This window comes from Hemibagrus wyckioides, linkage group LG27, assembly GCF_019097595.1.
Source record: "Hemibagrus wyckioides isolate EC202008001 linkage group LG27, SWU_Hwy_1.0, whole genome shotgun sequence".
NCBI classification, from domain to species: domain Eukaryota; kingdom Metazoa; phylum Chordata; class Actinopteri; order Siluriformes; family Bagridae; genus Hemibagrus; species Hemibagrus wyckioides.
The window spans coordinates 14,181,510-14,206,281 of record NC_080736.1 but is presented as its reverse complement, the minus strand read 5'-3'; the positions used below and the strand labels follow the sequence as shown (position 1 = coordinate 14,206,281).

The following is a 24,772-nucleotide window of genomic DNA, read 5'->3' as shown; positions in this document are numbered from 1 at the left end:
TATATCTTTACATTATAGATGTTTTCCACACAACTGCTGCTGTATTATTTATTCATTCATTGTGCAGTTGGGTGTGGTCTGAAATACTTCTTCAGATATCTGATAAAACCATTTTAATTATTGCAGGCATGCCATCAGTTGTCCGGAGTTCAAACTTAATGGTAAATTTAGTCATTTGACATGACTTAACCTGCTTTTGTTTTTTTATTCATTTCCTTTTCCCACCCTTGTCTTGTAATTTCCTGTTACCCACATATATCACAAGGGTTATATGCCATAAGCTTCGTACCCTTCTTATGTGGACAGACTCCGGTTTCTCACCTTGGGTCCCACTCTTAGGGTGTGTCCTTGTCACAGGAATCTTTCGACAGATGCCCCCTCTCAGGCTGGGGAGCAGCCCTAGATGTCCACCCTCCCCATGGCATTTAGGAGGGCTCCTGTCTCTAATGGCACTCAGATTGCCTAAAGATAGTGCTGAAACACTTTCTCCTAAAACTCAGAGGCTACCATTGGAGGTCCCCTTATTCAGTCAATGGCGGTCTGTGTTTGCGCCCCCTGTTCAGGTTGGTGCACCAGATCTGGCCCTAGGTAGACACCACATTTCTCTTGCTGAGAGCTTTTTACACTCCAGAGGATATGATCGGGAAGTAGGCTTTCTGTTGAGGCAGGGAAATGGCATTTCCACCCATAGGTGGTGGATTGCATATGGCAATTTTTGGCTGGGCAGACGTGGCTATGTTCGCCTCTGAGGTGTCGACCCACTGTGCCCTATGCCTTTTTTTTCCCTTCTGGATGGTGCTCCTTGGGAGATTCCTGTCAGCAGGATCCTCTTCTCTCAGGTGCATGGGCGATTCTCACCCCCACCCTGAGATTTAGAACCTCTAGTCCTAGACTCCGTTCTCCCAACTGATGTTATGGGGACTATTTTGAACTTTCGCCTCTGGTCTAATCAGCATCATCAGGATCTAGTTCACTGCCCTATTGGTACAGTGCTAGAGTTCCTGCACACACATCTCTTTAAGGGCCTATCACCCTCTACATTGAGGTATATGTGGCAGCCATTGCTGCAAGTCACATGACTGTTCTATGGCCTGTTCTTGCGCTAGGTAGTGGTAGCTATCTCCTAGGCCTATGAGGTGCACTGTGTGGCTTCACCTCTAGGGATTACAGCTCGCTCCACTAGGGGCATTCCTCAAGTTGAACCTGAAAAAGTGTGCACTTTCTCCTTCTCATAGAGCCACCTTCTTGGGGGTAGTTTGGGATTCTACCACAATGCAGACATGTCTGTCTCCTGCTCAGTTGGTTTCCATATTGTCAGCAGCGAAAGCTATTTGTCGAGGCACAGAGAGTGCTCGGGATCCCTTTCGGTCCATTTAGACTATTTAGACAAGTAGAAGCTGGAGTAATGTGATGTAGATGCCCTTATATGGACTTATTAGCGCTTAACATGACCCCTTTAATCATTGTTATCATTATAATAAGAATCAGTGTTGTTTTACAGGATTTAGCAGCAGGTAACAAATAACAATCCTCACACAAACTTTTCAAGCAACAAGAAATATTTGAAAACTTGCCAAAACTGACTAAAGTGAAAAGAAACATAAAACTGGGGGAACCAAAAGTAAAATAAGACTAGAAAACCTTAATAGATAACATAATTGGGAATAGACATTTACAAATCTTAGCAGATAAAACAGATTAGCAGATTTTTTCCTAAACAAGGATTGTTTCACCTGTTGTAGGAAAACAGTGCCAAATAAGTGTATGCCATATTTTAATTGTAAAATAATAAAGTAAAATATGTAATAAATAAAGTACGTATCCTAAATAAACAGAATGGTCTCAAATGTATTTCCAGTAGGTTACAACCAACTAAGCTTACCTCCAGAAATAAGCTCTGTTGATGCACCTTATCCTTGGATACTTTGGGTGGATGACCCTTCATGAAATATTCAAACAAAGGATAGCTGCGATTTCAGCCTTTATATGCTGCTTTATCTGTTTTCAACACTGTTTTTCTGCTGGCACTGACCTTTCTCTTTCCTGCTCCAGAAGGCTGGTGAACTCATCACTTTTTTTCATGTACTCGCTGTGATTTTGCTTCTCATCCTCTAGTCTGTAGAGTGTCTGTTTGTGTGCCTGTTCTACTAGCAGAAGCTGTTCCAGCATATGACTGTATGTCTCTTTCTGCTTCTCCACAAGCTTGTCCAGCTAAGAAACATATGCAAATGTAGATACACATTAGCTGACATTTGCTCACATGAAAATTGCAATTTGCTGTTAGCTGTTGTTTTTGCATTCATTTCACAAATTAATGTATGTACACAAATAATGCTATAGGTAAATACTGTGCACTACTGGTAAATATTGATGCCCTTTTGACATCAAGTTCAAGGAGCATTTCAAGTAACTAATTTCCTTTACTTTGGTTTAACACAAGTCACTTTTCCCCATTTGTGTTCTAATGATATGCTTGTGCTCAGAAATCTATGTTCTTGTAGTAATATGGGTGTAGTGCACAGAAAAGGGACTGTGCTACAAGGGTGAGAGAAATTGTTTTCAACCTTCAAAGTTCTACAACACCAGCCTATTGTTACACTCCCTCAAATGGCTTCTGGTAGCTGCACGTATCAAATTAAAAACACTGATGCTTGCATTCAAAGCTAAAAATGAACCAGCACCCATTTACATCAAAATACTTATTACTGCCCACATTGTACCATTTGCCCTCCAATATATTAGCACTGCTTGAATGGTCCCTCCATCTCTCAGGGTACAAGATAGGTATGCATCAAGACACTTTTCTGTTCTGACACCTAGGTGGTGAAATGAACTTCCCCTAGATGTCTGAACAGCTGAGTCACTGTCTGTCTTCAGACAATGTCTAAAGACCTATTTCCTCCTAAAGTACTTAAATTAGCATTTACAAAAAACACTTAAAAACTTGTCTGTGTGCTGTTCTTGCTATATTACCTCCCAACAATTTTTTTTTGACTGATGGTAGTCCTTAATTCTTAATTTGTGACCTAGTGACCCAGTAGACATCAGAGCGCTTCTATAATTTGATCTGGATAAAGGTGTCTGCCAAATGCTATGAATGTAAATGAAAATTGTGCATTCATGGATTTGTGTCAGTAGAGTAGGTAGATAAAGCTCTTGGGCATGTGGGAATTCATAACACATAGAATATATTTTTGCAGATCCGCCATAAGCATTAAAATAGGAAACTTTTAAATTCTGCAGTGGATAAAAATGTTTTGCATTTCCCTTACCTCTGCAATTGGCTTCTCATAGATGTCATCCTGCCAGCCATGACCTTTGCCTAGTATGGTGTCTCGCTGCAGGGCCTGAAGGACTTTGGGAGGAGTCACAAAGCCATAGTGGGCCTCCAGTAATGCCAGGTCTGTCTTTTCTGCCCTCAACACTGTGATCACCTCATCTCTGGCCTATAGTGATAAAGATAATATATTTGTTGAATAAGGCTTGAACACTTGAACAATTCTAAATACTGAGGTCCCTTCATTGTTTGAGGTTATCTTTGACCAGTCATTATACTCATAGTTTATATATACTTATATATATAGATTTCTGCACTTTATTTTACACTTTATTTTACACATTTTCTTTCAAACTCCATCCCTTGCCAGACTCTGCTCCTGAGAGTGTAGTGAGGTGACTGTGCTGCTACATGGCTTCCTTTCAAATGTCCTATTTTAAACACAACCTATAGCAACCAAACCAATCATGTACATTTCCACTGAAGCAGTCTTGAATGAAATATGAAATCTAACAGGATACTGCAATCATTTCCATGAAGAAAGACAGTGCAAGACAGAGGAGATATTATCTGTTACTGTATATACTGTACTGTGCATGATTAAGTTTCTGTTCCACCCAAAAGATAATTTTCAAACTCACATTGTACTTTATTAGGAATATCTGTACACCTGCTAAATTATGCAGTTATTCAATCAGCCAATCATGACAGCAGCACACTGCACAAATCAGGTAGATAAAGGTCAAGTTGAAATTAATGTTCATGTCAAACAGTGGGGAAAAGAGTAAATTCTGTGACTAACTTTTAAGAAGGCTCAAATAAGGTAAATTGGCAACAGCAGGAGACTAGATTTGGTTTTACTCCTTTCAGCCAAGAACAAGAATTCTTGACCTAGACAATTTATAATGATGGAAAATGTAGCAGAAATTTAAAAGTTTAATAGAAGTATCAAGTGTATTCACTCAATAATAATCCATACAATATTCAATAAGTGAGTTTCTGTGAATGTGAACTTATGCAGGATGCACCTCTTAGATTAGATTAGATTAGATTAGATTAGATTAGATTAGATTAGATTAGATTAGATTAGATTAGATTAGATTAGATTAGATTGGATTAGATTAGATTAGATTAGATTAGATTCAACTTTATTGTCACTGCACATGTGAGTACAAGGCAACAAAATAGGGGACTGCAGATCAACCTCACTGACTTGATCACATGGGAAAGTCTCCTACTTCTATTAAACTTGTAACTTTCCAGTACATGTGTGATTGTGTGAGTGAATAAGTGTGTTTGTGTGCCCTCCGATGGGTTGGCACTCCGTCCAGGGTATATCCTGCCTTGATGCCCGATGATGCCTGAGGCACAGGCTCCCTGTGACCCGAGTATAAATCGGATAAGCAGTACAGAAAATGAAATGAAATGAAAAAATGAATTTCCACTACAGTGATTATAATAAAAATCACCTGGGCTTTTCCAGTCTTCAACTGTCCAGTTTTGGTGAGCTTGTGTTTAATACCGTAACATTCTTGCTCTTGGCACATGCACACACACACACACACACACATACACACACAGAGGGTTGTGAATTTAAACTTGATGGAGTGAATACTTCAAATCTTGATATCTGTTTTGTTGAGTTTTTAAAAGTGCATTGAAAATTCTGGACTAAATAAATTTTGAGCCCAGAGCTCAGCTAATATTCTGCCTGCCTCACATATTGGGTTCTGCAATATTAAAGTTTCCTCTGAAATTTACTCTGTTCCTATGTGAATTTACATGAACTGAGGTTCTTACTTTGATTGCATTCCGTTCATTGATACCTGTAGCTCTCCCTCCAGGATACTCAGCAGGAGAAGGAGATCATCATGAGAGAGATCCCTGCTGTTCCCTAATGTTGTCTGCTCTGTCAGCTCATTCTTTTTGTTGTTTGCCTGGCTGCAGCAACTGCTCTTGTTCTTTCGATGTACCATATTCATGCTGTCTGGGGACTCTCTGTGACATGATTGGCTAGAACCTTGAAAGCTCCTTGAGGGCTCGTCATACTTGAATCCTTTTTGCTGTGCCAGAGCTTGCACCTGGAATGGTGCTGTGCCAGAGCTTGTGCCTGGGATGATTGAAATATTTTCCAGACTGTTGCTACGGGAATGCATGTCTTCTGGCCTGTATAAAAAAAAAAAAAGTGAATTTGTAAGTGTACCTGTGTGTATGAGGATGTTCCATGGTACAACAGATTTTTTATTATAATAATAATAATAATAATAATAATAATAATAATGCTATAGAAATGACATTAGAAAAATCATATAGAAAAATCATCTCAGGTTGTTTATGTGAATCCCTGAGAAGATGCTGCATCATGAATTGACGCCTCAGAAAAGCAGTGTCTGAAGCCCTTGTGAACACACCAATTTCACTGGCTGAAAAGGGTCAGGTGACATAGTGGCACATGTCTGCAAGACTATAAAAGGGCATCTATGTCACATATCCCCAGATTCTTATTGTCTGAAGGAGAATGTCAGGCATGCATAATGTGTGGCAAGCAATGCAGCATCTCCTTCCCTTCTCAGATTACATATCTAACTTGAGACCTGCTTTTTTGGAGGAACTCAATGCTGTATCACCAAAACCAATGATACAATATGTGTGAACTTGCACAGGCAACTGCTGGGTGCAGACCTGACTGGATCAATCGATGTTTTAGTGAGACGTGGCTACACAGAGTTATCCCTGACCACCATCAACAGCTTTCAGACTGTTTGGGCAGACAGGGGTAGAATTATTAGTGGTAAGCAAAAAAGAGGGGGGCTTGCTATTCTTGTCAACAAAAGATGGTGTAACCCTGTTCACATCACAGTTAAAGAATGCGTCTGCTGCCCAGACATTGAGGTACTGGCCCTGGGACTCTGGACATATTATATGTCCAGGGAGAGATGTTAATCATGGGAAAAACACTGACCAATTACACACAGTATGTGAGCTACCCAACAAGAGAGGATTTGGTGGATGCTAATGTGAAGGATGCATACAACTCTTCTCCCCTTTCCCCTCTGGGCAAGTCAGATAACAATCTGGTCCACCTCAAACAATGTTATGAGCCTCTGGTTAAGAGACAACTTGTGACCACCAGAACAGTGATGAGATCCTGGGAATCAGTGAGGGTCTGTTTTGAAGTGACTGACTGGAAAGCACTCATGAAAGAGTATCACAGGCACCCCCCTCCTCCCCCTCTCCTAGCTGCTCCCCCTCTTTCAGTCAGGGTTCCACTACCCACCTCATATACACTTTTCCAGTTGCTCTTCTAATGAGAACAATGCCTCCCCTCCTTCACTGGTAACCACAATGATGCAGTTCACACTGGGTGACTAGGTGCCAAAACAGCCGAAGGGACTCAGGAAAAGCTGCTGTCCCTGATGGTGTCAGTCCCAGGGTGCTCAAGACCTTTGCAGCACAGTTGGAAGTGTCCTTCAGCCTGAATCTCAAAAGGGTCCTGTGTTGTGGAATACTTCTTGTCTTGTTCCTGTGCCAAAGAAACCACATCCCAGTGGCTCCAAGGATTACAGACTGACCTCACACATCATGAAGACCTTGGAGAGACTCATCCTTCAACATCTATGGACCATGATCAAGTGGAAGCTAATATCATGTTTATGTCTGTTTATGTATTCTACAAACTGATAACAACCAGTCAAATAAGACCTGAGCCAGGAGAAGGCTGTCACAAACAACATTTTCTAGCCTATCAATTGGAATAGTATGGTCACAACCCTTATCAGAGGCCAGTAACGGGTCATTTACCACTTTAAACCTTGCTGTATCTGTGAGACGATGAGGCCTAAATCTCGACAATTCATGAATGTTATTCCTAAGTCATAAGACATATATATATATATATATATATATATATATATACACTATATTGCCAAAAGTATTCGCTCACCCATCCAAATAATCAGAATCAGGTGTTCCAATCACTTCCATGGCCACAGGTGTATAAAATCAAGCACCTAGGCATGCAGACTGTTTTTACAAACATTTGTGAAAGAATGGGTCACTCAGGAGCTCAGTGAATTCCAGCGTGGAACTGTGATAGGATGCCACCTGTGCAACAAATCCAGTCGTGAAATTTCCTTGCTCCTAAATATTCCACAGTCAACTGTCAGCTGTATTATAAGAACGTGGAAGTGTTTGGGAACGACAGCAACTCAGCCACGAAGTGGTAGGCCACGTAAACTGACGGAGCGGGGTCAGCGGATGCTGAGGCGCATAGTGCGAAGAGGTCGCCAACTTTCTGCAGAGTCAATCGCTACAGACCTCCAAACTTCATGTGGCCTTCAGATTAGCTCAAGAACAGTGCGCAGAGAGCCTCATGGAATGGGTTTCCATGGCCGAGCAGCTGCATCCAAGCCATACATCACCAAGTGCAATGCAAAGCGTCGGATGCAGTGGTGTAAAGCACGCCGCCACTGGACTCTAGAGCAGTGGAGACGCGTTCTCTGGAGCGACGAATCGCACTTCTCCATCTGGCAATCTGATGGACAAGTCTGGGTTTGGCGGTTGCCAGGAGAACGGTATTTGTCTGACTGCATTGTGCCAAGTGTAAAGTTTGGTGGAGGGGGGATTATGGTGTGGGGTTGCTTTTCAGGAGCTGGGCTTGGCCCCTTAGTTCCAGTGAAAGGAACTCTGAATGCTTCAGCATACCACGACATTTTGGACAATTCCATGCTCCCAACTTTGTGGGAACAGTTTGGAGCTGGCCCCTTCCTCTTCCAACATGACTGTGCACCAGTGCACAAAGCAAGGTCCATAAAGACATGGATGACAGAGTCTGGTGTGGATGATCTTGACTGGCCTGCACAGAGTCCTGACCTCAACCCGATAGAACACCTTTGGGATGAATTAGAGCGGAGACTGAGAGCCAGACCTTCTCGTCCAACATCAGTGTGTGACCTCACAAATGCACTTCTGGAAGAATGGTCAAAAATTCCCATAAACACACTCCTAAACCTTGTGGACAGCCTTCCCAGAAGAGTTGAAGCTGTTATAGCTGCAAAGGGTGGACCGACGTCATATTGAACCCTATGGATTAGGAATGGGATGTCACTTAACTTCATATGCAAGTCAAGGCAGGTGAGCGAATACTTTTGGCAATATAGTGTATATATATATATATATATATATATATATATATACATACAGTCTCTCAAATGAGTAGAACATTCTAAGCACTGATCAGAAATATTATCTTTAGGATTATCAAATTATTTAGTTTTAAAGTTTTTTTTGCCAGATATTATCAATTTGTACATTGAAATAATTAATGAAGTCATTGCTGATACATATTGATGGTGTGTGCTTGTCTACAGTGGTTTACTACTAGTTAATACTGCTGCAGTATTAAGTAAAAAAATTAGGATTATTTTTATCTTCAATTAGGTGGAGAGATACTAGATTTCATTCTCTGTGTTTATTAGTACTGGGGTGATGGTAGCTGAAGTGGTTAAGGCTCTGGGTCGTTGACTGGAAGATTGAGCAAGGCCCCCAGCCCACCTTGCTCCAGAGGCACTGTATCATGGCTGACTCTGTGTTCTGACCCTAACCCCCAAGGATGGGATATGTGAAGAAGGAATTTCTCTGTGCAGTAATGTATATGTGATAAATAAAGATAACTTAACTTATCAGTGGTGATTTAGTTAACAGTTCCAATGATTGGTAGACTGCAGAGGGTCATTCGCTCTGCTGAGAAGGTGATTGGCTGCAATCTGCCTCCTCTCCAGGACCTATACACTTCCAGGACGCTGAAGCGGGCAGTTAAGATTGTGGCTGACCCCTCTCACCCTGGACACAATCTTTTTGAGCTACTCCCCTCTGGCAGAAGACTGCGGTCCATCAAGACTAAAACTTCATGCCACAAAAACAGTTTCTTCCCATCCGCTACTGGCCTCATTAACAACATCCAGGGCCCTACATGGTCACTTACTCGCCACTCTGAACAATAACAAACAACTTCACTTTTCTGTTGTTATGTTAACGCACACAACTCGGACTGATATACTACACATTACTACCTCATACTGTGAACATTTGCACTGGTTCACTCTGTATATCCTACACTATTGTACAGTATTGTCCCAACTTCACGGTATGTAGCATTTGCACTGGTCTTTTTGCACATCCTACTGTTAGTGTTGTTATTCTTACTTTAATTTTCTTTTTCGTTTATACATAGCCTTATAGCTTCTAGTTTGTGTGTAAAATTATGCTTCTTCTTATTCTTCTTGCTTCTTATTACTTATTTATTTACTATGCACCAGCACACTAAGACAAATTCCTTGTATATGTAAATCCTACAGCAATAAAAGTGATTCTGATTCTGATTTAACTTAAAAACATTTGGGAAAACCATAAACCTGAGTTATGTACTAAGGACATTTACTCATCATCTGCCTCATCTGCCACAGGAACAGGAGGTATCAATTCTCCCATTCGGATAGGTTTAACTTCAATACCAAAGGTATAAGTGTCTCCATTGAGTCTTTACACAACTGACTGTGAACCAATATTGGTACCACAGGCACTGGTGCCCATAATTACTTGAGTCATGTTAGGGCTCTTTGGGCCAGGACAGATATAGGCCATAAGAAAGATGCTCTGTGAATCTCCAGTGATTTTCTCTGAAAAATCTTTGTTCACAACAACATATCTGATGTATATATAGCTTAACTTACCCAATCGCACACAGCCAACTCAGCCACAGACTGGATGTGAACCTCTGATAAATATTGCTTATACCAGGTTTCAAAGTCATGGTGATTTGAGACCCTCTGTCCAATAATGCAGTTCACGGTTGTCTATTTATTTGCAACTACATTATAGAGGAGGGGCCTACAAGTCCTTCTGGAAGACATTTTTCATCAACTGCCTTAAAGAGGCCTCATTTCTGCTGAACAGGAGGCAGTAGTCTTGTCTGAGTGAAAGAGCATTTTTTTCTTTATCTTTCTGTTTCACCAAATTTTTTTAATTACCTTTTCTATTTTCCTTAAGATTTTGACACATTGGTGCTATATGCCCATCCTCTGCACAGATACAGCAAAAGTATTCAATTTGGTTTTCTTCTAGCACTAGCATTTGGAGTAAAAGCTGAAATATTAGCTTCATGATTGCCTTTACTAGTTACTTTCTGTTGTTGGCATTTCACTTCCATTTTAACAGCAATTTCTACTTACTTGTTTACATATACAACATGTGCTAATTTACAGAGTGACTTATGTTCATCTCATCAAGTTTATCATTTTATACAACTGAGCAATTGAGAGTTAACCACCGAGCTACAACTTCCCTGGTGTGGCCCTGGCAGTTTTTTCCCTTTAGACCTTATGATGGGCTTGTATCTACCACTGCTTTTCATTAAGTTGAGCTCTTATAGTAGAAAAGTGAGAATTTAACTCTTCAATCTCAAATAAACTGGTGAAGCCTGGCAGCATCTGTAGCACCTGAGACGCTTAAGGGACTTTTTACACCTTCACCATTAAGAGCATCCTGACAGGTAGCATCACTTCCTGGTTTGGGAACAGCACCATGCAGGACAGATGAGCCGTTCAGAGGGTGGTGTAGTCAGCTGCGCTCCTTGACCTGCAGGCCATTTACAGCAAGCGGTGATACACCAGGGCCAGGAAGATAGACCTTAGCCATTCCAACAATGGACTCTTTTCTCTGTTGTGTTCAGGGAAAAGTGATCCAAGGAAGGAACAGTTGTGAACCAGTGACAGGGTCATGGGTGTCCAAGGCTTATTGATGCACATGGAAAGCAAACACTGGCCAGTGTGGTCCGATCCAACAGATGAGTTACTGTTGCTCAAATTTCAAGTTGCTTAAGAAGTTAATGCTGGTTCTAATAGAAAGGTGTCAGAATACACAAGTGCATACAGTTTGTTGCATATGGGGCTGCAGAGCCGCAGACCAGTCAGGGTGCCCATGCTGTGCCGAAAGTGCCAACAATGGGCACATGTGCATCAGAACTGGATCTTGGAGCACTGGAAGAAGGTGGCCTGGTCAGATGAATCATGTCTTCTTTTACATCACGTGGATGACCAGGTGCATGTGTGTCACTTACCTGGGAAACACATGGCACCAGGACGCACTATGCGAAGAAGGCTATCCGGCAGAGGCAGTGTCATGCTTTGGGCAATGTTCTGCTGGGAAACTATGGGTCCTGCCATCTATGTGGATGTTAATTTTGACACATACCACCTACCTAAGCATTATTGCAAACCATGTACACTCTTTCATGGAACTGTTATTCCCTGATGGCTATGACCTCTTTCAACAGGACCACAAAGCAAAAATGGTTCAGGAATGGTTTCATGAGCACAACAACGAGTTTGAGGTGTTAACTTGGCCTCCAAATTCCCCAGATCTCACTCCAATCGAGCATCTGTGGGATGTGCTGGACAAACAAGTCCACTCCATGGAGGCCCCAACTCGCAACTTACAGGACTTAAAGGATTTGCTGCTAACATCTTGGTGCCAGATACCACAACACTCTTTCAGGGATTTAGTGGAGTCCATGCCTCAACAGGTCACGGCTGTTTAGGCAGCAAAAGGGGGAAGAACACAATATTAGGCAGGTGGTCATAATTTTATGCCTGATCAATGTATATAAGCAATAATATCATGAAATACATTAGTCATTTTTTAAAAATATTTATTTCTTTTCAGTAGAAAGTTTTCTCCCTTTTAACTGCTCAAAATAAATTATAAAGGCACAATTAAACAGTAATACTACATGGCCAATCCAAGCCTTCAGTGTCAAGCAAGTATTCTCAAATTAGTGCATGAAATCAGGGTTTTTGTTTTAACATAAAACAACAATACACATTTAGAATTAAATATATAAAAAAAAATGTTAATGAAATACCAAACCAACATGTTATTCAGATAACATACTAGTTCAGCTAAATATACTTACTTTTTTATTTATTATTTTACAAAGACACCCTGGACAAGATGTCTCAGCTCTAATCATGTGTACGTACTCACAAGGTGTTTGGTTGTTAAAGGCCACCTTCTGGTTGTTAAGAGGTGTTTGAAGAAGCACAATTACATGTGTAACTAGCATTATGTATGCTAAAAGTAAAAGTATTTAACTAAGTATTTTACTGGAATGTTATTTTCAGTGATTTAGAACTGCTAAAACTGCTTTAATTACAATACCAAGACAGCAGCTCTGGCAAGCCTGTTTTTCAAAAATTTTTAGGCTTGAACCTGTTACCTCATAAAATGTTAATGAAATGCTAATCAAGTTGACAATATTTTATGAGGCCTTTATTTAATAATAGATTAAATGTTACAAGGAACAATTTAGTACTACACATCTGGACTCTAGTTGACTGTATAAAAGGTATGATTTTCTGTATGTGCTACGGTGAACTATAAACTTACACTGTTATAGAGTAGGGAAGCACACCTTGAAAACCAGAGACCATGTAATATAGACAGATTCAGATTCAGATTGAAGTTGAAACATAGAGAACTGGCCTCATCACATTGGCACAGCCTTGGGAATACTCAAGCTAGTCACACCAAAAAGGCCACAAGATGTGAATTTTACATTTAAAGAATGTAAATATTTATTGCTATATATGTAGTAACAAAAACATCAGTACAGGGCTACAATCACACACTAGACAAATGCATACAGTGATCAGCCATAACATTAAAACCACTGACAGATGAAGTAAATAAGTCAGTTCTTGAAGTTGGAAGTAGGAACAATGGGCAAGCTTAAGTATCTGGCAACTTTCATAAGGATTTGGTGGATGACTCATTCAGAGCATCTCCAAAATGGCTGGGCTTAAATTGTGGGTGGTCCAGGTATGTAGTGATAAGTACCTATAAAAATGCTCCAACAAAGGGCAATCTGTAGGTGGGTCATAGTTGCCATTCATGCATGTGAAGTGCAAAGCCTAGCCTGTCTGTCCTGATTTTACAGAAGAGCTACTGTAGCACAAATCGCTGAAAAAGACAATACTGGCAATTATAGAAAGGCCTTACACAGTAAATCACAGTTTGTTGTGTATAGCTACAGGCCGGTCAGAATGCCCATTCCAAAAGTGCCCACGGTGGGCATGTGTGCATCAGAACTGGACCATGGATCAATAAAAGCACTGGTCTAAAGAATATCATTTTCTTTTTTTCAAGTCAAGTCAAAGTCAAAGAAGCTTTATTTGTCACTTCAACCATATATAGCTTATGCAGTACACAGTGAAGTGAAACAACATTCCTCCTGGACCAGAGGTGCTACACAGAACAAAAACAAAGTACAGGTGACGGACAAACATAGAGCTTAACTTTTACTACAAGGTGCATTCTTTAAAAAACTAAACATACAACATAAGTGCACAGGATGACAAAACAAGACACATGATGCCGACTCTTGAGCAAGTGGGTGCAAAGAAGGATAGAAACAGGTTTAGGACAGTGAATATAGCAGCAACTAACAGAAGTATTTTAGTTATAACAGATACATTTACTTAAAGTGATGTAAACAAGTTATTTTTAAAGTGACATGTAAACAAGTGACGTGTGCATGTAAACAAGACAAATTTTGTGTGTGTGTATGTGTGTGTGTGTCCAGCTGAGTTCAGTTCTTTGTTGAGACCAGCTCTCTGTTGTGTTTGTGGGTGTGGGTGTGTGTGTGTAACACTGTGTCCAGCACAGTTCACTTTTGCATCAAGTGGATGGCTGGGTGCATGTGCATGGCTTACCTGGGGAAGAGATGGATCCAGAATGGTAAGCCGGCAGAGGAAGTGTGTTGTTCTGAGTAAAGTTATACAGTTTGACCAGCAGAGTCGAGGGAATGACCCTGAAACAAGAACCAAAAACAAAAGACACAATTAAGTGGTATGAGCATGCAATCATGGAGGGGGGTAAACCTATATACACAGGGCAGCACAAACATTGGATGACTAGATCAGTGGTTCCCAAATTTTTGAAAGCAGGGCACCCCTTTGTAGCGTCTTTTTTTCCATGGCATCCCAACTCAATTAAACTAAATGTTCATGCGTACATACATATATAAAATTAAATCCAGATGAACAAACAATTAACTCTTTAAATTAAACTACTCAAATTCATTTTTTCTTTGGTTTCTCATTAAAACCCAATGTTTTCTTCAAACCTGACCTTATAACTTAAATCAAATTAAAATGTCTGTGTATGGAACTGTGTCGCGGGCATTTTAATGGGATATATGTGCTTGCTTTTGCGAGCACAGCCTCTTGACATGGGAGAAGATTGAGGATTGTGCAACTCGTAGATCGTGCTTCACTGACAGGTGCTGACCTTTTTTGTTTTTCACGTATGCCAGGGATGAGAACGCCATCTCACAAGTAAGAAGTTGAAAACGGCAACAGCACATTGACAGCGCATTCAGAGATAGATGGGTATTCGTGTCCCACATGCAGCCAAAATTAGAAGATATGTCTCCAAATGTTCATTTTAAAGTGCAATCCATACAGAGTTCCGCCAGTTCTTCTTGCGCTTTGATTGGCAACATCACAGATCCAGTCAAAGTTTTCATCAACAGCGGGGAAGTAATAATCAAACCTTTCCTGTTCTTACAAGCGGGTCCTCTGCTGTTTCGGGAATCATGTCGATGTTTTTATTTTTCAGTATTTCTTGGCCTTGAAACCGTTACGTTTGTCTGTTGCTATTATACTATTCTCGTTATTTCCTTGCTCTCCGATCCATGTAAAGCCAGGTAGTTTTCACTGTAGCGCCTGATTTTATTTATTTTTTGGTGGTGAAATATTCCGGGTTGATGTCCGTCGGTCTTCTTGGCTGTGACATTTCTGCTTTATCTTTTGTTCAAACTTATACGTTTATCAATCTTTGCCCTATACTGTGAATCACTGCATGAAATATAACATTTAGCACACACCAGTACAAAGGGAAGAGCTGGGAGAAGCGGGCGGGGCGATCCTTTAACGGTTCTTTCCTTTTAAAGGGCGATCCTTGGCGTTAAATAAATATTTAAACTTTAAATGTTTATGAAATATATCAGTGGGTTTTATATTTATTTATTTTCGTTTGGACATGCTCTTATGTTGGTGTTTTGATATATTTTTTAAATATATGCTGTAAAAGGTTATTATATGGTACGATTTTTGGCTGTTTAAATTGGAAAAAAGATGAGATTCTGCCCCTAGCCAGTTCGGCACACAATTTGGGAACCACTGGACTAGATAACGGGCCAACTAGCCTAGGGAGTGTAACAGGAGTTACTCTGGTATCAGCAAGCTTAAAATTTTGTCAGCCCAGCAAATCACACAGTGTGGATAACAGTGGGAAGACACTTGCACTGAAACATTATGGACAGCTGGTATCGAGTGTGGTGCATCCCTTTTCATGCAGTGCTATTAATCTATCCCTTATAGCTAGCCCTCCTTTCATCCCACCATGTGGCGAGTAGGTCAGTATCTCACTAAGAGTGGTTCCAGCTTAGACCATTAACAGTAAGCCCCTTAGGGATTCATGAAGCCACTAGGTCATCATGAAGTTAAACAATGTTCATAGGCATATATGAAACCTCCACATTTAGCAATTTCAATATTTTTATGCCAAACCTGTCTGGATGGCGTGCTTCTAATCTCTAGAGAGTAGGGAATTTAGAATCTTCTTATTTCGACATGTACTCAGTCTTTGATTCCTCTTCTCTCCGGAGCAAACCTCCACCTCTCCAGATTTACTGCTCTCACTACAGATCACAATGTCATCTGCAAACATCATTGTCCAAGGAGACTCCTGTCTGACCTCCTCTGACAACTGGTCCATCACCATAGCAAACAGGAAGGGGCTCAGAGCCGATCCCTGATGCAGTCCCACCTCCACTTTGAACTCCTCTGTCTGCACACCTCACCACTGTCCTGCTCCACTCATATACATGTCCTGCACCAGTCTGACATACTTCTCTGCTACTCCTGACTTCCTCATACAGTGCCACAGCTCTTTTCTTGGCATCCTGTCAAACGCTTTCTCCAAGTCTACAAACACACAATGCAACTCTCTCTGGCCATCCCTATACTTCTCCATCAAAATTCTCAGAGCAAAAATTGCATCTGTTGTGCTTTTTCTGGGCATGAAGCCATGCTGCTGCTCACAAATTTACCTTCCTTAACCTAGCTTCCACTATTTGTTCCCATAGCTTCATTGTATGGCTTATCAACTTTATCCCCTTATAGTTGCTGCAAACCTGCACATCACCCTTACTCTTAAAGATCGGCACTAATACACTTCTTCTACATTCCTCGGGCATCTTCTCACTCTCTAAAATGTTTTACACCGGATGCCCTTCCTGATGCAACCCTCTCTATTTATCCAGACTTGGAACCGGCACAGAAGTAACTGGACCCCCATGGCTAGATTAGAGTAGGAAATTTAGAATAATTTAGCAAGTGTTACTCTCCACCAAACCGTGTAAAGAAAGCTGTAGCTCTTAGGGAATATTAAATAATTACTTAATTAAATAAGGGAAATATTATCAGAATTCAATGATAACAACTTTGCAACATTGTATCTTATTTGTATCTTTTATTTCCAATCTATTTGTCCAGTAAAAATTCCATGAGAGTGTGCTTTAATTCTGAGAAGTTATAACTCTTGTGGCCTCTGACAGTAATATCTTATTATGAAGTCTGCAAGCTTAGGGTCTTTAATGAATTAATGAATTAAAATTAAAGAATTAAAGTAGAATGAACTTTAATGAATTAATGCACAGTACTATTTTACTTTATTATGATATTCAAAACCACTACATAGAAACTACTTCAACAACATATAAATACACATATACACACACACATAAAAACTGATCTAACACATGTACACAAAGCTAATCTAACAGATATACACACATGTAAGCAAACAGAAAAAGAAAGTAATATTACAGAATACTGAGGATTTAAAGCTCATAAATTTTACTGCACCAGCTGTTGGGAGTGTTAAGTGTTGGGTGGTGTCTTACTTGCATTGCCTTAGTTTAATGGGAGGAGGGTATTGTGGTGTCATCAGTGGTCAGGAGGTTCTAGTCAAATCTGAGTACAGAGATCTGAAGAATATGATCAAACCAGAGGCTGCTTCAAAGACTTTAGCGTCTAACTACAAAGACATTTTTGTAATAAGCTATTGAAGCTTGATAAAGATTCAGAGAAAAGGGTAAAGTAAGAATGCTTGAGACTGCACTGTGATATTTTTGGTGTTACTCCAGTCCCTCCTTCAGCACATCCTTATTCTTAAATGCTGGTGACATCTTGACAGGACCTCTGTTTCATGGCCTAGGTGGCCTTGGAGTAAAGGTTTGGGAGTCTCCCATGGAATTTTTTGGTCTCATGGTTTTGCTCCTGCGCAGTTCTAATATCACTATCACTGCATGGTTTGCCGTGAGGTCCTACAATCATAATACCATTTCTTTGGATAAAGATATCATATGGGTGTCATGTCAGCTATTCAGATACTTCTCTATGATGAGGTTTTGGCAATACACTGTGATAGATAAATTTTACACTAGTGCCCAGCAGACCAGATAACAGTTTTATGCTCTGAGGTACCAATCTTGAAGCATTGTAAAGCACCATGATACAAGTCCTTCAATAACAGAATGTAAATTATCTATGGCTTTTACTGTGAAGACACCAAATGAGCAAGATACTATATATATACAGATACTGTATTGTTGGTATCACCCACTAACTATCACAATTCCAGGATAAGTAAAATTTTGTTGAACATTTGCTGAATATGTACTGAAATATAACTTGAACATATTTAATTTATAAATATGTTCAAGTTATATTTATTTATAATTATACACTAATCCAGTAAATAGTAAGTGAATGTTATGATAAGTTATTCTATGTTTAGCAGAAGATCAGTGTGATGACTTATTTCTTGTGTGGGACATTACTCTCTCTCTCTAGATAATAGAGAGTCTAAGGGAAATAATATAAAGCCAATATGTTTCCATGTATTTTACTTGTTTGAAAGAAAGGAGTAATTTTTCTTTTTCTTTACTGAGGATGGCATCTTCATCATTAAAAAAAAGGAATGAAAATACATACAATTATGTTCAAAAAAGTTTGCATACCTTGAGAGAATTTGCAAGCCGTGTACCATTTTATAAAGAAAACATAAGTGAGAAGGCAAAACAAATTTATTTTATTTCTTACAGAACTCAAGTTCATATGTAAGACTTAACAGAAGGGCACAATCATCAGACAAAACATGACAATAAAGAAAATGAGGAAATAATCCCTGTTCAAAAGTTTGCATACCTTTAGTCCTTAATATTGCATGTTGCCCCCTTAGCTTCAATGATGGCATGCAGTCTTTTGTAATAATTGTGCATGAGGTCCTTAATTCTCTCAGGTGGTATAGCTGCCCATTCTTCTTGGCAAAATACCTCCAGTTCCTGTAAATGTTTTGGTTGTCTTACACAAACTGCACATTTCAGATTTCCCTAAAGTGTCTCAATGATATTGAGGTCAGGAGTCTGTGATGGCCACTCCAGAACCTTCACCTTTTCTGCTGTAGCCATTGGAGGGTCAACTTGGCCTTGTGCTTTGGATCATTGTCATGTTGGAACATCCAAGAGCTTCCCATTAGCAGCTATCGTGCTGAAGAATGCAAATTGTCTGCCAGTATTTTCTGATAACATGCTGCATTCATCTTGCCATCAATTTTGACTAACCTCCCTGTGCCACTGGAGCTCACACAGCCCCAAAACATACAAGATCTATCACTATGCTTTACAGTGGGGATGGTGTACTTTTCACCATAGGCCTTGTTTACTCCTCTCCAAACATAGCGTTTATGACTGTGACTATAAAGTTCAATTTTGAACCTGACTCTGCACCAGGAGCTGTGAGGCTTTTCTAGGTGTTGGCTGGCAAACTGTAAAAAGAAAATTGAAAAAATTATAGCACCTCAAGCTTTGATTTGACTTGAGTTTATTGTGTTCACCCTGTCCAAACCTAAAGGTTTGCTAAAGTCTCCAAGTCGACTGATCAGTTGCATCCATAGTGCACAGATTTAATTGCACAGGTTTTGTATTATGTTGTTTATCCACCTTAGAGTGTCTGTTGTATACCAACAACATTACATTATGGCTCTCCAGTATGTTTATAAATATCATTTTCACTCAATGGTGGGCCGTTAGGGCCAGCAAGGCCTTCTCTGCTGGCCTAAACAGCAGTGATCTGAATCACTGACTTGCATTTTAATATATTTAATATATTTCTCCATGAATGTGTATTAAATTTTTCCCAATAGTCTTTTCACTACATTTCATAGCTTTTCTCTTGGTTGTGCTGCTTCCAGTAGTGTAATATTATATATATATATATATATATATATATATATATATATATATATATATATATATATATATACACTATATTGCCAAAAGTATTTGCTCACCTGCCTTGACTCGCATATGAACTTAAGTGACATCCCATTCCTAATCCATAGGGTTCCATATGACGTCGGTCCACCCTTTGCAGCTATAACAGCTTCAACTCTTCTGGGAAGGCTGTCCACAAGGTTTAGGAGTGTGTTTATGGGAATTTTTGACCATTCTTCCAGAAGTGCATTTGTGAGGTGACACACTGATGTTGGACGAGAAGGCCTGGCTCTCAGTCTCCGCTCTAATTCATCCCAAAGGTGTTCTATCGGGTTGAGGTCAGGACTCTGTGCAGGCCAGTCAAGTTCATCCACACCAGACTCTGTCATCCATGTCTTTATGGACCTTGCTTTGGTCACTGGTGCACAGTCATGTTGGAAGAGGAAGGGGCCAGCTCCAAACTGTTCCCACAAAGTTGGGAGCATGGAATTGTCCAAAATGTCTTGGTATGCTGAAGCATTCAGAGTTCCTTTCACTGGAACTAAGGGGCCAAGCCCAGCTCCTGAAAAACAACCCCACACCATAATCCCCCCTCCACCAAACTTTACACTTGGCACAATGCAGTCAGACAAGTACCGTTCTCCTGGCAACCGCCAAACCCAGACTCGTCCATCAGATTGCCAGATGGAGAAGCGCGATTCGTCACTCCAGAGAATGCGTCTCCACTGCTCTAGAGTCCAGTGGCGGCGTGCTTTACACCACTGCATCCGACGCTTTGCATTGCATTTGGTGCTGTATGGCTTGGATGCAGCTGCTCGGCCATGGAAACCCATTCCATGAAGCTCTCTGCGCACTGTTCTTGAGCTAATCTGAAGGCCACATGAAGTTTGGAGGTCTGTAGCGATTGACTCTGCAGAAAGTTGGCGACCTCTTCGCACTATGCGCCTCAGCATCCGCTGACCCCGCTCCGTCAGTTTACGTGGCCTACCACTTTGTGGCTGAGTTGCTGTCGTTCCCGAACACTTCCACATTCTTATAATACAGCTGACAGTTGACTGTGGAATATTTAGGAGCGAGGAAATTTCACGACTGGATTTGTTGCACAGGTGGCATCCTATCACAGTTCCACGCTGGAATTCACTGAGCTCCTGAGAGCGACCCATTCTTTCACAAATGTTTGTAAAAACAGTCTGCATGCCTAGGTGCTTGATTTTATACACCTGTGGCCATGGAAGTGATTGGAATACCTGATTCTGATTATTTGGATGGGTGAGCGAATACTTTTGGCAATATAGTGTATATATATATATATATATATATATATATATATATATATATATATATATATATATATGATGAGAGTATTTATCCAATCATATTTCAGCCAGTGGCTGACATCATGAGTCACCAGAGTGAAAATTTGCCCTAAGGGTCTTCAAAATCAATAGTGCAGGTGCCCGTAGCTTAAAATACGTGGCAATGCAATTGTTCCATTAACCAATTAGATTTTGAGTTAGCGTCACTGGGGCCATCTAGCAGGCATACAATTACGTCAGCAATTTCCCGTCCTTTGATTGGATAGTTGGAGTAGTCAGAGGCAGCGAACCGCACATATACATTGTTTCTATATTCGCTGCATCTCATTTCGGATGCTGCGTCCTCCGGAGATTGCAGTTTTCTGCATACGGCATCAAGAATGTCTTTTCTGCAAAAAGTAACCGTAATAAAATTGACTATTCCTTGTGAGGTGTGAAATACTGTAGCCTAATTTCTTTTTTACTTTGTTATTTAACGGCTGATTAGTATCTATTGCCGTGGTGTCCAGGGGAGATTCTAGAATTTTCATTTAAGGGGGCTCAGCCCCCAATGAGGGTATAATAGTAATAAATAAATAAATAAATAAATAAATAAGGTTTGACTAACAGGGTAGTATGGTAAACTTATTTTAGCATTCCACTGTATTGCATAGATGTGTATAACATTTGAGTACTGAACAAGCCAAATACGAGTCCTGATCTCACACACACACACACACGTCCTCTGATCCTCGCTCTGCAACGCCGCGATTTGTGGATTGAAGAACACGCTGAAAGACAGGGAAGAGCCGAAGTCTGCCGGAGTTTCCATATGAAATTTAAAGGGGACTGAGGCCATCACCAATTTGTGTACAGTTTATGGAGAACTGAATGGAAAATGGCCTAGCAACGCCCATGGTGGATTAATTTAGGAAAGGCACCAGTGAAGGCGTAGTTGTAAAATGCACGGCCCACCACTGTATTCACTTATGTTCATTCATCAGTCAGCTGTTTCAAATATTTGATACTGTTGATTACATGTATAGTATATTCTGTGCTAATCATAAATTGAGTATTCTTATTTATTTAATTACTTATTTGGACATCATTCATGTATCCTGATTTGAGTGTGCCAAATAAACACGGTGGATCATTGTTGAACACCAACCTCGGGAAGGAGTTACAGACCACAGTATCAGCAAGCACGGCTTTGGTTGGAGCACAATATTATAGTTCAATAGAGTTTATAGGTTTTATCAGAACAAAATGTCATGAATTTCGTTATATATTTACAATTACATCAAACAGAAATAAAGCAGAAACATTTGCTTGACATTGAAAAACTATTCATTTGTTCAATTATGCAGAGCGCAAAATCCTTGTTCCCCGCACTAACCATTTGGATCGCAAACTTTTTTGTGGCTCCATTTCTAGTCTTGCGCGAGAACTCTGATCTCACGTGTGATCTTGCGTTATTTTTTTTACCACTTCTCGGGTGTTTCATTGTGAAACGTAGTTTGCGGACCAGACAGAGTTGTCGCGATTCTTCCTATTGTGAAGTTATGCAGTGTGAAACCTCTTGTCACCGATCCATCATGCATTGTGAACACAGTGCTGTGTTCTCTGGAGACTGAATGCTCCCCATATAGTCACGCAGTGTGAAAACAAAGGTGATCTGGCGAATTTGCAAAACGTGCAGTGTGAACTCGGCATATGACAAACAAATAATATAACTGTGTGCTTCCAACAAAAGTGCTATATGATGTATGAGTGTGATAGTCAGGTGTCCACCATCCTTTGGTCACAGGTTTATTTTCACTTGCTTGGAAATCTTTTGTTTCTGCAGCAACCATTTATGCTTTAGTAAATAAACTGTAAATATGTTATTTTTTCCACCCAGAAGATTACTTTTGACTTGTGTCGAAAACTCCTCTAGGAATTTCGTAATTGTAAGACAAATAAACATACGTATGGAAAAGTAATTGTGATTCACAGAAAAACTTGTAGTGATAAAGCACTGTTTATTCATTATCCTTTTGTGTAATGCCGAGTTCACACCGCACGATTTTCAAAGTAGTCGGATTCTCTCAGATTGTGTCTTTGCTAAATCACACTGCATGTGCACAAGCTCCAATTTGCCTCCGATTTCGGGCATTTGTCAGTGATTTCGCAAAACCTGTCGTCGCCTGAAAATCAGGGCTAAAATCTTTCAGTGTGAACTTGGCATTAGTTAACAGATCTTATACAACTGATTTCTGCATTTGTACTACTTTATATACTTTGCTGAATTAATTTGCAAATGTCAATCTTACCTCTCAAAAAATTATTTTTGGGTTTGTGTCCATCATAAACAAAAGAACATTTGATAAAGAGAGAAGAGAAACAGAGAAGGGAGACAGAGAAAAAAACAGTTTGTTCTCAGGCACACTAGCACCCATCACAACTATTTCAGCACTATAAATATAGCTCCTTTTCCCTAGCCTACTCTTGGAAACAGGATCCCTGATCTAAAACTGTGCTTCACCCACACAGGGTATTCTGTGTGCACTTGTCTCTGATGCCCTTTCTCTACTCTGTACTAGCTTAAGCACACCCAAGATAAGTGGTAAAACACACTTGAATTATAAAACATCTGAGCTGATATCCATGTCTTTGATGCCCTTTCTCATGTCCTCAAATTATAGTCTATTATATCTGGATTCTACCTATAACATCAATTTACATCAAAGAAAGATTTGAAATTACGTACTTTGCTATTTACCAGATTGATCTTAAAAATGACACACAATAGTCACAGGAATAGAACTCTGGCTAGCATGGTTGTCCCAATTTATACTTCTAAAACTCCCAAAGATTTGTTCTTTCAGTTTCAGTAACTTCTTTATTCTTACTATTGTTGTGGTGTATGTCCTTAACAATTAATTTTGGCCAGTGGACCTTATTTGAAATGCTGAATGTTAACAATGCTGATATTGGACTGACACACTCAAATGTAGAATTAAGATCTCCACATAACAAATATTCAAACTGTCATAACAAATTACAAACTGTAACTTACTCCAAACAGTGACTGATGCTAAAAATGTAACTAAAGTGATGATCTACAGCATGTTCACAATTTTATGTAAACATTTTGTACATTATAAGGTGTAGTGACATAAATATTCTTACATAATATTTCAATGTACATTTACTGAAATAATAAGTAGGGAAATGCAAATAGTTATGTACAATGCACCTCATTAAGGATTTTGGTTTAATTTTGTTTCTGTAATTTAATTACTACTTCTGAAAATAACCAACAGGTTTTCATGATTGTGTTCACTGACCAGATTAACTGAAGTGGAATGTGCCTTGTTTGTGGCTTGTTATGTCAGTTCCCCATGGACAGAATAACCAGATTCTTGTCAAGATAAATCAGTCACTGGTTTCCAAGCCTGGGCGATGAAACATGACACATATATTCCCTCCCCCACCTTACAGAGTATGTAGGTCTATGTGGGATATAAAAAACTTGAGTACAACCAATATACTAATTACAGTAAATCGCATGTGAAGCCATTGGAGTCAGAAAACCCACTTTTCTTAACTAGTATGTGTCATGGTGACTCCATGGTTTAAAGTTGAAAAAGCAATGCTGCATCAGCCATAGCAATCTCAAGAAGAATTTAACTAAGCATATTTGGGTCTGATTTAGTGCTATTAGTGCGTATTTATCTTTTGTAATATTTTCAGTCTTACCTCTGAGAGTCAAGAGCATCAAATAATTCATAGCTGCACATACGGTCAGTTGTGTACTGC

The 24,772-nt window shown here is 39.9% G+C and overlaps 1 protein-coding gene across 4 annotated transcripts in view; it reads right to left on the bottom strand.

The window, feature by feature from the left end:
* filip1l (filamin A interacting protein 1-like) overlaps positions 1-24,772 on the bottom strand; it is a 37,895-nt gene that overhangs the window by 12,847 nt on the left and 276 nt on the right. For 2 of the 4 annotated variants that reach the window (XM_058381347.1, XM_058381350.1), the window contains exons 2-5: positions 14,047-14,144; positions 5,104-5,443; positions 3,273-3,446; positions 2,033-2,211 (exon numbers count right to left, since the gene is read on the bottom strand). In XM_058381347.1, coding sequence (XP_058237330.1) covers positions 2,033-2,211; positions 3,273-3,446; positions 5,104-5,433 — 683 coding nt within the window. In that variant the 5' untranslated portion in view covers positions 5,434-5,443; positions 14,047-14,144. Of the gene's footprint in view, positions 1-2,032; positions 2,212-3,272; positions 3,447-4,746; positions 4,811-5,077; positions 5,444-14,046; positions 14,145-24,772 lie in introns of those variants that run through there. The other 2 variants (XM_058381348.1, XM_058381349.1) reach the window with 2 other exon arrangements.